At 43.1% G+C, this 14000-nt stretch overlaps 1 protein-coding gene across 1 annotated transcript in view; it reads right to left on the bottom strand.

Moving 5' to 3' along the window:
- PPRC1 (PPARG related coactivator 1) overlaps nt 1–14000 on the bottom strand; it is a gene marked incomplete in the record, with an annotated part of 55153 nt that overhangs the window by 24268 nt on the left and 16885 nt on the right. Inside the window, 3 exon segments of the mRNA XM_056530777.1 lie at nt 7985–8052; nt 8996–9050; nt 10368–10421. Coding sequence (XP_056386752.1) covers nt 7985–8052; nt 8996–9050; nt 10368–10421 — 177 coding nt within the window.

Here is a 14000-nt window from a genome sequence, read left to right as displayed (position 1 = left end):
GGTGTGAGACCTTGAGAAAAAAAGGATCTGTTATGATCTGCGACATGTTCTCTAGTCACTTTATAATAATACAGTATGCGCTAATGTCAGTCAAGTTGCTGTTTCTAAACACAAATCCTGAAAACACCTTAGAAACTCACCTAAGCTCCCTTAGAGCCGTGTTTTACAAACAGAGCGTCTCAAGCTGTTGTAAAACTACAACTCTTAGTATGCCCGGACAGCCTTTGGCTGGGAGTTGTAGTTTTGCAACAGCTTGAGATGCAGTTTGGGAAAAACACTTTAGAAGGACACAGATGTCAAGCTTTGATAGTTCGGGGTCTGAATGTTTAGACCCCCAACCGACCTCTAGAACGAGCCCGGAGAAGACTGCAATAAAAGCATTCTCTCCCGGCTCCATGTCACGTGACCGAGACTGTTTAATAATGCAAATCTAACATTATTATTTGACAAGACTGCCAGAGGCAATACAGGTTGTACCACCCGGAAGGACCTAGCCAAAAAAACTGACCATGCTTAGCCACAAATGAAATTATAATATTCAGTCTGACACCAACCACTATGGGGAAGATTTGGATCTAACAAAGGACGGACAGACACTTCACGCTCCCTCAGTCCCATAGACTTTGAATGGAAATTCAGAACATGTTTGACTTCTGTTCCTTCCAGTTTCCTTGCTGTGAAAAGGTAGGTGGGGGACAGAGGAGCTCTTCCTGAATGGTGGGGGTCCCTGCAATCTGATGCTTATCAGCTATCCAGTAGATAAGCAATAAATGTAAAGCCTGCAAACTCACATTTAACTCTATGGCTGTATAAGGAGAAGCATAGGATATTGTGCACAGTCTTTAAGTGCTACTATAAATAAAGCTGACTCCTTCTGATCGCACCGCATCACTCCTGCAATCACTAGTTCCAAGGCGGGGAAGTTTGCAGTGACAGGCGCCTTACTCCCCTGGCTGTTAAATCCAATCTTTTGATCTATAAAAGTCTATGTAGCAAAAAGGTCTGATCTGGCGGGTGGCCAGTTGAGCGTGATGACGTGCACTTCCCCAGCTTATAACTAGTGACATCAGTGGGTCTGTTTTAATTGTTAGTAATTTATAATTATGTAGGCATCTCGTCTCACTTAGTTTTTTGTATTTTTTCTTTATAAAGTCAAGTAAAAACGGGTTGCAAGCATGGGATTATGGCGAGCTGCAATCACACACATCTCCCACTCTTCACACTGGAGGCAATGACATTTTGGGGGAAAACCCCCTCAATCATGTGTACATAATAAGTTACTGCCCTTAACCCCTTAAGGACACATGACGTTCTCATACGTCTCCATTTCCGAGTCCTTAAGGACACATGACGTATGAGAACGTCATGTGTTTTACCGGCCCCCCGCAACCATCTGGAGCGGAGCCGGTCCCCGATGCCTGCTGAAATCGTTCAGCAGGCATCGGGGCATATCGCCCAGGGGGGTCATTATGACCCCCCATGTCGGCGATGGCCGCAGATCGCTGGACAATTCAGTCCAGCGATCTGCGGCGGATTCCGGGTCAATCGGGTCTCCAGTGACCCGGTGACCCGGAATTATTGGCTGATCGGGGCCGTCAGAGACGGCCCCGAACAGCCATAGCCAGCAGGGGTGAGGTGGCACTTGTGCCACCTCACGATCGCCCTGATTCGTCGGCCGGATTACCGGCCGACCAATCAGGGCGCCTGCTGCGGGTGTCACTCCCGCAACCCGCTCCGCCCCTCTTCCGGAGGACGTGAGCGGGTGCGGGACGTGCACCCCGGGTGCTGGGGACCCCGATCCCCGGCGCCCCTGTTGGGATCGGGGCCCCAGGAGCAGCGGCGGCGGCGGAGACGACGAGGGACTGACATGTGCGGCGAGGATCGTTGGAGGTGAGTGACAGCCTCCTGCTGTTGCTTAGCAACAGCTCCCAGCATGCAACAAGGGCATGCTGGGAGCTGTAGTTATGCAACAGCAGGAGGCAGACCACCACAACTCCCAGCATGCCCTTATGGGCATGCTGGGACTTGTAGTTTTGCAACAGCTGGAGGCACATTCTTTCTATGGAAAAGTGTACCTTCAGCTGTTGTGTAACTACAACTCCCAGCTTGCACAATCAGCTAAAGTGCATGCTGGGAGTTGTAGTAGTGCATCTGGTGGTTGCATAACTACAACTCCCAGCATGCCCGTTGGCTGTCGGTGACTGCTGAGAGTTGTAGTTTTGCAACAGCTGAAGGCACACTGAGTTAAGTAGTAAACCAGTGTGTCTCCAGCTATTGCATAACTACAATCCCCAGCCAAAGTAGTATGCCTCCAGCTGTTGCATAACTACAACACCCAGCATGCCCTTCCGCTGTCCGTACATGCTGGGGGTTGTAGCTTTTGCAACAGCTGAAGGCACACTGGTTGCAAAACACTGAGTTTGTTACCAAACTCGGTGTTTCACAACCAGTGTGCCTCCAGCTGTTGCAAAACTACAACTCCCAGCATGCACTGATAGACCGTACATGCTGGGAGTTGTAGTTTTGCAACAGCTGGATGTTCCCCCCCCAATGTGAACGTACAGGGTACACTCACATGGGCGGAGGATTACGGTTAGTATCCGGCTGCAAGTTTGAGGTGCGGCAAAATTTCTGCGGCAGCTCAAACTGCCAGCGAGAAACTACTGTGAACCCCCGCCCGTGCGACTGTACCCTAAAAACACTACACTACACTAACACACAATAAAATAAAAAGTAAAAAACACTACGTATACACATACCCCTATACAACCCCCCTCCCCAATAAAAATGAAAATGTCTGGTACGCCACTGTTTCCAAAACGGAGCCTCCAGCGGTTGCAAAACTACAACTCCCAGCATGCACTGATAGACCGTACATGCTGGGAGTTGCAGTTTTGCAACAGCTGGATGTTCCCCCCCCCCCCCCCCCCCCAATGTGAACGTACAGGGTACACTCACATGGGCGGAGGATTACAGTATGTATCCGGCTGCAAGTTTGAGCTGCGTCAAATTTTCTGCCGTAGCTCAAACTGCCAGCAAGAAACTACTGTGAACCCCCGCCCGTGCGACTGTACCCTAAAAACACTACACTACACTAACACAAAATAAAATAAAAAGTAAAAAACACTACATATACACATACCCCTATACAACCCCCCTCCCCAATAAAAATGAAAAACGTCTGGTACGCCACTGTTTCCAAAACGGAGCCTCCAGCTGTTGCAAAACAACTACTCCCAGTATTGCCAGATAGCCGTTGACTGTCCAGGCATGCTGGGAGTTTTACAACAGCTGGAGGCACCCTGTTTGGGAATCACTGGCGTAGAATACCCCTATGTCCACCCCTATGCAAGTCCCTAATTTAGGCCTCAAATGCGCATGGCGCTCTCACTTTGGAGCCCTGTCGTATTTCAAGGCAACAGTTTAGGGCCACATATGGGGTATCGCCGTACTCGGGAGAAATTGGGCTTCAAATTTTGGGGGGTATTTTCTGCTATTACCCTTTTAAAAAATGTAAAATTTTTGGGAAAACAAGCATTTTAGGTAAAAAAAATATATATTTTTTTACATATGCAAAAGTCGTGAAACACCTGTAGGGTATTAAGGTTCAAATTACCCCTTGTTACGTTCCCCAAGGGGTCTAGTTTCCAAAATGGTATGCCATGTGGTTTTTTTTTGCTGTCCTGGCACCATAGGGGGTTCCTAAACGCGGCATGCCCCCAGAGCAAAATTCGCTTTCAAAAAGCCAAATGTGACTCCTTCTCTTCTGAGACCTGTAGTGCGCCAGCAGAGCACTTTTCACACCCATATGGGGTGTTTTCTGAATCGGGAGAAATTGGGCTTCAAATTTTGGGGGGTATTTTCTGCTATTACCCTTTTTAAAATTGTAAAAATTTTGGGAAACCAAGCATTTTAGGTAAAAAAAATATATATTTTTTTACATATGCAAAAGTCGTGAAACACCTGTAGGGTATTAAGGTTCACATTACCCCTTGTTACGTTCCCCGAGGGGTCTAGTTTCCAAAATGGTATGCCATGTGTTTTTTTTTGCTGTTCTGGCACCATAGGGGCTTCCTAAATGCGGCATGCCCCCAGAGCAAAATTTGCTTTCAAAAAGCCAAATGTTACTCCTTCTCTTCTGAGACCTGTAGTGCGCCAGCAGAGCACTTTTCACCCCCATATGGGGTGTTTTCTGAATCGGGAGAAATTGGGCTTCAAATTTTGGGGGGTATTTTCCGCTATTACCCTTTTTAAAAATGTAAACATTTTGGGAAAACAAGCATTTTAGGTAAAAAAAAAATTTTTTTTTTACATATGCAAAAGTCATGAAACACCTGTAGGGCATTAAGGTTCACGTTACACCTTGTTACGTTCCCCGAGGGGTCTAGTTTCCAAAATGGTATGCCATGTGGTTTTTTTTTGCTGTTCTGGCACCATAGGGGCTTCCTAAATGCGGCATGCCCCCAGAGCAAAATTTGCTTTCAAAAAGCCAAATGTGACTCCTTCTCTTCTGAGACCTGTAGTGCACCAGCAGAGCACTTTTCACCCCCATGCGAGGTGTTTTCTGTATCGAGAGAAATTGGGCTTCAAATTTTGGGGGGTATTTTCTGCTATTACCCTTTCTAAAAATGTAAAATTTTTGGGAAACCAAGCATTTTAGGTAAAAAAAATATATATTTTTTTTACATATGCAAAAGTCGTGAATCACCTGTGGGGTATTAAGGTTCACTTTACCCCTTGTTACGTTCCCTGAGGGGTCTAGTTTCCAAAATGGTATGCCATGTGTTTTTTTTTTGCTGTCCTGGCACCATAGGGGCTTCCTAAATGCGGCATGCCCCCCAAAAACCATTTGTCACTCCTTCCCTTCTCAGCTCTCTACTGCGCCCGCCGAACAATTAACATAGACATATGAGGTATGTGCTTACTCGAGAGAAATTGGGTTTCAAATACAAGTAAAAATTTTCTCCTTTTTATCCCTTGCAAAAATTCAAAAATTGGGTCTACTAGAACATGCGAGTGTAAAAAAATGAAGATTTTGAATTTTCTCCTTCACTTTGCTGCTATTCCTGTGAAACACCTAAAGGGTTAATACACTTACTGAATGTTTTTTTGAATACTTTAGGGGGTGTAGTTTTTATAATGGGGTCTTTTATGGGGTAATTCTAATATGAAGACCCTTCAAATCCACTTCAAAACTGAACTGGTCCCTGAAAAATAGTGAGTTTGAAAATTTTGTGAAAAATTTCAAAATTGCTACTGAACTTTGAAGCCCTATGGTGTCTTCCAAAAGTAAAAACTCATAAATTTTATGATGCAAACATAAAGTAGACATATTGTATATGTGAACCCCAAAAAAATATATTTTGAATATCCATTTTCCTTACAAGCAGAGAGCTTCAAAGTTAGAAAAATGCAAAATTTTCATTTTTTTCATCAAATTTTGGGATTTTTCACCAAGAAAGGATGCAAGTTACCATTAAATTTTACCACTAAGTTAAAGTAGAATATGTCACGAAAAAACAATCTCGGAATCAGAATGATAACTAAAAGCATTCCAGAGTTATTAATGTTTAAAGTGACAGTGGTCAGAATTGCAAAAAACGCTCCGGTCCTTAAGGTATAAAATGGCCTGGTCCTTAAGGGGTTAAGGACGATTGATAATGTCTATGCTAATCGGTTAAAGGGGTACTCTGCCCCAAGACATCTTATCTCCATAGACTTGCATTGAGGGGGGCGTGTCCGTGACATCATGAGCCTCCACCCTGAATCGCCAGTCATACGGCACGCAGCGAAGTTCGCTATGTGCACCGGATGTCTGGGGTGCCGCAGCCGAGATCACAGGAGTCGCCAGCAGCGGGATCAGACATCTTATCCCTTATCCTTTGCATAGGGGATAAGATGTCTAGGGGCTGAGTACCGTTTTAAAGTTACCCTGCTTCTACCCTGTCGTCGTGGCCTCATTGTACTGATTGATAGCATAGTGGAGCCCTTTGATATAGGGGAAATTCAATCCCCTAAAAGCTTCATCATGATTTTTGTTTTGTGTATGCACGAAGTACAAAGGGGAAAGGAAAAAAAATAAAAGAAACATAAGAACTAAAAACAAAATAAGAGACGCGAGGTGTATACTAAATACATAATATATATTGTGGTGGTCTGAGGAAGTGCTGCGGTGCAAAATAGATATCCCACACCTGCCCTGATTGGGCACACCGTTGCCAGTGCTGGCTAGGTCTAGTGCTGGGCCGTATGACCAAAAATGTGTATAACGGTATGTTTCAAACTTATGGCGGTTCCACTGTATTTGCCGGTATTTTTTTTCCCACTCATTTCCCCCTTGCCACCATACTCATCCCCCCCCTCCCCTAGAATTAATTATCAGCCACAGTGCACTTGGGAACTAATCATATATGACCCGCGGGCGCTGTCCTGCTTTTCCTCCCCCCAACCGAATGAATGAATCATCAGCCGCAGCGCTATCCCCACATCGGGGGACTCATCATGTTACCCGCAGGCGCTGATCTCCTTTTCCTCCTGTGAGCCGCGGCGCTGGAAATGAATGAGTTGTGAGCCGCGGGCGCAGGACGGAGAACGGAAGCTGTCACCACTCCCAGCAAGCACTGAAAGCAAGTGGGCCGCGGGCGCTGCAGAACTTCTGATCAGAAAAGCAGGACAGCGCATGACGGTCTTATATGATTAGTTTCCAAGCGCACTGCGACTGAAGTCATTCGAGAGGGGTGAAGGACCCGACTGGTATTGCAGTATAGGGAAAAATTCATAATGTACAGAAAAAAAAACACACCGGTATCCGGTATGAACCGGTATATATCACCCAGCACTACTTGCACCCGAAGAATAAAGAAGCCGGTTGGTGTTTACAGTGTGTGCCCCCTGTTAATTCTCTTAGTAGGTTGTAATATTTATTTATAAAATTATATATATATATAATATATATATATATAAATATATATATATATATATATAAATATATATATATATATAAATATATATATATATATATATAAATATATATATATATATATATATATATATATATATAAATATATATATATATATATATATATATAAATATATATATATATATATATAAATATATATATATATATATATATATATAAATATATATATATATATATATATATATATATATATAAATATATATATATATATAAATATATATATATATATATATATATATAAATATATATATATATAAATATATATATATATTTATATATATATATATATATAAATATATATATATATTTATATATATATATATATATATATATATATATATATATATATATATATAAATATATATATAAAAATATATATATATATATATATAAAAATATATATATATATATATATATAAATATATATATATATATATATATATATATATATATATATATATATATATATATATATATATATATATATAAATATATATATATATATATATAAATATATATAAATATATATAAATATATATAAATATATATATATATTTATATATATAAATATATATATATATATATATATATTTATATATATAAATATATATATTTATATATATAAATATATATATTTATATATATAAATATATATATATAAATATAAATATATATATATATATAAATATATATATATATAAATATAAATAAATATATATATATATATATAAATATATATATATATATAAATATAAATATATATATATATAAATATAAATATATATATATATAAATATATATATATATAAATATAAATATATATATATATAAATATATATATATATATATATATATAGACAAAGAATAAGTCAGCCAGCACTTTAGTTGATACCAAACTATTATATGGACCTGGCCTACAGGTGCACTCTACTAGGCTAGATATATATATATGTTGCTGTATATGTGTATATATATATATATTTATATTGACCATAACTACTCACCTGCTGTATTCGCCAACTCAGGTGGCAATTGTTTGTCATGGATCTTTTTCTCCAATGTTTTCTCAGTCCTAACAAAGAAACAAAACTCAATCACAATAAGCCTCAGACCAGAGAGCGCTGCTCAGGTCAATGTCACCCAAAATCCTTAGTTTTCCCCAGAACCAGCTTACCATCTTAGCCAGTGTGCCTACTGTTTATTGCGAAACTACAAATACTAGCATGCCTGGAGTTGTCTGGGCGTGCTGGGAGATGTAGTTTTGCAAAAGTTTTGAGGCACTCTGGTTGGGAAACAATGATCTAATGTTTAGGGGGGGTCTTACTGGAGGAAAGCAGGGTTAGGAGCACCCTATCCCTTGTTCTCATGGAAGGTAAGCCATTCCTAGGGGTGTCTGGCAGCTGTTTACCTTCTACCAAATCGAGAACACATGTATCTGGTTCTGATTTTTCATTCATTTACACCCCATAGAGGAGTGTCCCAACCAGGGTGCCTCCAGCTGTTGCAAACCTGCAACTCCTAGCATGCCCTGACAGCCGAAGGCTGTCCGGCCATGCTGGGAGTTGTAGTTTTGCAATAGCTGGAGGCACCCTGGTTGGGGAACACTGCCACAGAGTGATAGCTATCTAAGGTGTATGACCCCCTTGACAAACTGTGCATTTTTAACAAGGCCTCTGCAAAATGAAAGAAGCGATCTGATTGGTTGCCAAGGGCAACTTTTCCTCAGGAACGGATTTGATAAATCTCCCCCATAGGCCTTACAGACAGTTTTTGGACCCCATTTGAAGAGGGTCTATTCTCTTGTATATGAGCGGCTATGACTGGTACTGCAGCTTGTCATTTACTTGAATGGAAGCAACAACAGCATCGGGCAGGGGGGGGGGGCGCCATCAACGTGAACCAAACGATAAATCATTATAGAAACATTTTATATTTACTCCATAACGGCACTGCACACCTCTGTATATTCTGCCATAGGCAGCAGTGTGTAGCTGTAGGGTAACTCAACTACTTACCCAGAGTTTCCTACAGCCAACTTAGGGCTTTGAGGGAGACGTTCCTCCTCTTTAGCTGCAAAGAACCAAATGTGTTAAACTATGGTGATCAGGTTTGGAGGAAGATGGACATTAACAGGTCATGTGCAAAATAATAGAATATAGAATACATTATTGGAAGTTACGCCATCGCTGATCGACATTTTTCATTAATGTTCACACTTTGCAGTTGCATTTTAGTTCTACCGCAGTGCAGTGAAGTATTGCCACAGCAATGTGTGAACAAAGCCTGGGGCACTGTCAATTGCACTCCTTATGGTAAATAAAAAATCTTTCTAATGTACTTTGTTTAAAATTTAAAACAAAATAAAAAATGAAGTTTTCTATGTTTTGTGTTTAAAAAAAAAAAAAGCTGCCACTAGGTGTCTCCCTACTTGTCCAGAGCACATTCCTCCCCCCCCCCCTCTCCCCCATCTCTTGCAGACTTTGGACTCCTGCTGGCCTGGCAGGAGTAAAAAAATCTGGAAATGCAGTCTGGAGTGCTGAGAGGTGTGTGTGTTTTCAGCCTTAGCCAATCATAGCTCATCCCACACTGAACTGCTCTGGGCTGTGTGAAGCGGAGTGAGGGAGGAAGTTCTCTCCTGTATGGCTTCAGATGAGGTCACGCCTGCTGGGGAACGCCCCCTTCCCAGTCTGTGAATCTGACTGACTGAGCAGAAAATACAGAGCTATATCAAGGTAGAAAACAAAAAATTAAAAAATAAAGGCGGGGGGGGGTTATCATGATAGGGGCAGATTTAAAGATCATGATAGGTACTCTAAGCTAAAATAAGGGAATTCTGAACACAATTATAAATATTCCCTATATGTTTCAGTATTGACCAGTTAATGATTTTGGCTCCTGAATATAAAAACTGATGGGGAAAAAATAAAATGTACATGAGGCTTACAGTATATGTATGCTTTACCCGGATGCTCCATACATTACGGCTAAGCTTGTCTCAGTACGGGCACGCCTTTACTTTACAGCGATTCACTTGATCCCATTAAGAACTTACTGCAGAGCAAGCTATTCCCAGTAAAAAGGGGCCTGTGCAGACTAAGCACATTCTCCCCTAGACAAAGAGAGAACACTGCTCCTGTATGTTAGAGGCGGGGGGGGGGACCTGCAAAGGGTGTGTGTATTTGGCAGTGCTTGCCAACATGTGTGCCCCAGCTTTGGCAAAACTACAACTCCCTGCATGCCCGGACAGCCGAAGGCTGTCCGGGCATGCTGGGAGTTGTAGTTTTGCAACAGCTGGAGGCATCCTTGTTGGAAAACACTGGAAAAATGGGATGAAGACTGCAAAAAACCATAAGGATTAAAAAGGCAGAAATATCACCATGTGCTTACCTTCAGACTGCTCAAACTGCTCCAGCAAGCTGGTAAGATCAGATGCTTCAATACCTTGAAAACAAAAAAAAAACACTTTAGTTATTTTTTTTAAGTAATCATAAAAGGGGTAAATGTTGCTGGGCCAGATAGGAAAAAATAATACTCACCTACCTTGCTCCCTTAGAGCTCCTTATCCCCCTCTGATGTCTTAAAGGGGTACTTCAGGGAACTAAACCTCTTACCCACCCTCTCAACAACCTATTTGTCTAAATATCATTTACAGTGATGCCCCCGACATATGATCAAATCGACATACGATGGCCTCTCAGAGGCCATGGCATGTCGATGTCAGTATTGACACACGATGCATTTTTATGTCGGGGCCATCGCATTAAGTGCTATTCGGCAGCGCAAAATGCTTAAGCTGCTGCCGGATAGCAGCTTAATGTTCCCCGTGTGGTGCGGTAAGTATTACTTACCCCTCCACGATGCTCCGGGGTGCCCTCCGGGTCCAGCGCTGTTCCTCCGGTGTCTTCTCGGCCCTCTCCGGTGACGTCAATACGAAGCTGCGCACGCCGTCCCGTCATCCAATAGGAACGGCGTACGCAGCGACGTAATGACGTCGCTACGTAGGCCCAGTAAGGCCTTGCGGAGGACCGGAGAAGACAGCGGAGGACCGGAGAAGACAGCGGAGGACCGGAGAAGACAGCGGAGGACCGGAGTCACCATCGGGAGCGGTGGGGACACCATCAGGAGTGGCGGGACGCGGTCCGGAGCGGCGGGGACAGGCAAGTACAGCTTCCTATACTTTTCATTGCACGAATCCCTCAACATACGATGGATTCGACAAACGATGGCTCGTTTGGAACGAATTACCATCGTATGTTGAAGGACCACTGTATTAGCTATATAGAGCAGCTTTGCCTCCTTTAGTAGTCCCTTACATACAGGGAGTGAGGAAGAGAGGTCATCCAGCCATCCACTCTGTCTAGGTCACTATCTGTGATGCTTTGTCTGGTGTGGCCCGGAGCCGGGGGCTTGGTGGGGCAGCAGTGGGGCTGCCTGGCCACTGGGTCAATACCCATATGAGCTTGGTGTCGCGGTGGTCGCCTGGCGCTACGCCGGTGTTAGGTTAGGGACCCACTCTAAATAGGTGGCCTTGACGTGGCGAGTGGGCTTGTACTTTTTGATCAAAATGTATACTAACAACCTGTTAGTTTTTGAATTTATGCTGAGAAGCAAGTAGATCAAATTACAAGATGTGGATGTGCGGCTGTGTTTCTTTTTCTCTATTTGGGTTTTACTATCTCCCACTCTCCTGAGAGACAAAGACCATGTGGTTTCGGCCCTGCACGGATTAGGCACGCTCTCATTAGCTAGGAGGTGTGTGCAGCCTTAACAAGACACTAAGTTTCTGGGTGGGGGCTGCTCTCAAAGAAGCAGCTGTGAGGAGCTTGACAACAGTAAGAACAGAGCCGCAATGGCTGCTGGGAAAATTTAGTATTCACGCTGAAGAGGAGAAAAGGATGGCATAGAATATCAAGCTGCCAGAGAATACAACAGGGGCTACAGGAGCCATGAATATTAGGGAACAGGGAACATATCTAGGTAATGTGGTGGCTTTGTAGCTCTTTTTATGTACTTCCCTGGAGCACCCCTTTAAGGCTCCTCACTTTTCTTTACCACTGTGACTGGATGAGCGGGCAGTCACTGCCAAAACAAGTGCACCACTAGAGAGAGCGATGGAGCCGGAAGACATCACATGGGGAGCTCTGAAATATATATCTTGAGTACCCCATTAAAGGGGTACTCCTGCCCTAAGACATCTTACCCCTATCGAAAGGATAGGGGATAAAATGTTTGATCGCGGGGGTCCCGCCGCTGGGGACCCCCGCAATCTCTCATGCACAACCCCTTATTAGCCTCACGCCCCCTCAATGCAAGTCTATGGGAGGGGGCGTGGAAGGGTGTCACAAGGGGGCTGAGCCGTGACATCACAATACTCCGGCCCGGTGATCGTGAGTCAGTCACGAATCGATAGTGGGTGCTGCACGAAAGATTGCAGGAGGACCCCAGCAGCGGGACCCCCACGATCAGACATCTTATCCCCTATCCTTTGGATAGGGGATAAGATGTCTTAGGGTCGGAGTACCACTTTAAAGTTCCACTGTCAGTCTATGGAAGCCACTCTTATGCAGACAGCAAAAAGATGAGAAGTAAAGCATTTAGCCGATTGCTTCTCTTATCCCATTCTAACATCAGTGGGGGTCTGAACAACCAAAACTTTAGACTTCTCAAAGTGCAACCCTGCTGATATGCATCACCTAGGATCAGCTCCTGGAAAAATGCAGCCATGCACAGGAGATGTAGTATTACACAGCAGCCATGTAAATCCTGAACAGCTTTAGTCTGCCTGAAGTGGCGAGACTCTTACAGAAAAACTAAGCAAAAAAAGGGAGACCACCTAAAATGATTTCCACATGCCCTAAAAAGGGCAGGATTTTCAGGATACAACCCCCTTTAAATATAAAGCTTTGCTGTCCGTGCAGCCATCAAAACACAAGTTTACATAAGAGCTGCAGTATTCTGCTGTTTGGTAAGATATTTGCAGACTATCTAGATTGTTGGTGCTTAGATCATCTCTTTGCAGTACAGCATTGTTCCCTATCCAGGGTGCCTCCAGCTGTTGCAAAACTACAACTCCAGACAATTAGAGACTGAGAATGATGAAGCACTCACCCATTTGATGCTGTATTATCTTCAAGCTTTATTCCATATAGAAGTAAAAAAAAAACAACAGGTACTGGAGCATAGGGAGAGTGGTGGAACAGGTGAGGAGGGGGACACTCAGACAAACTGAGCGTCCACCACGCTCCCTATGCTCCTGTACCTGTCTTTTTTTTTACTTCTATATGGAATAAAGCTTGAAGATAATACAGCATCAAATGGGGGGGGGGGGGGGGGAACGGGGGGGGGGGGGTAGTGCTTCATCATTCTCTGTCTCTTATTGCCTGGAGTTGAAATTATCTAAAGTAGATGCGAGCACCCCCATACTGACAGCGGTACAGGTGCATTTATGAGCTGCTGAAGTTGAGTTATTTTCTGTCTAAGTGCTCTCTGATTACACCTGTCTCGGGAAACGCCCAGTTTAGAAGAGGTTTGCTATGGGGATTTGCTTCTAAACTGGGCGTTTCCCGAGTCAGAGAGGATTTAGACAGAAGATCAACCTCAACTTCAGAAGCTCATAAGTACTGAAAGGATTAAGATTTTTTAATAGAAGTAATTTACAAATCTGTTTAACTTTCTGGAGCCAGTTGATATATATAAAAAAAGTTTTTTCCTGGAATACCCCTTTAATGTGTGTCTTTTAAACTTTTATTAAAATGTTTTTTTTTTCTCTTATACACAGACTTTTAGGAGGAATCATTAAGTTCCTCAGACAGATGAATAGAGTTCTACTGAACTCCATTGCTCTGTGATCCATTGATAGAGCCTGGTCCAGCCAGCTGGGTATTAGTGGCGGCCGCCTGGCTACTGAAATCAGCCAGGGGCCGCAGAGTTTGGAGCAGGCAGGAGTCGGGAGCCTGCTCCATACACCCAGAGCGCCGCCGCGCTTGTCAGGTCCGGCCCGGCCCCGCTTGCACGAGTCGG

Source organism: Hyla sarda, chromosome 7 (genome assembly GCF_029499605.1).
Source record: "Hyla sarda isolate aHylSar1 chromosome 7, aHylSar1.hap1, whole genome shotgun sequence".
Lineage (NCBI taxonomy): Eukaryota > Metazoa > Chordata > Amphibia > Anura > Hylidae > Hyla > Hyla sarda.
This window is presented reverse-complemented; position numbering and strand designations above follow the sequence as displayed.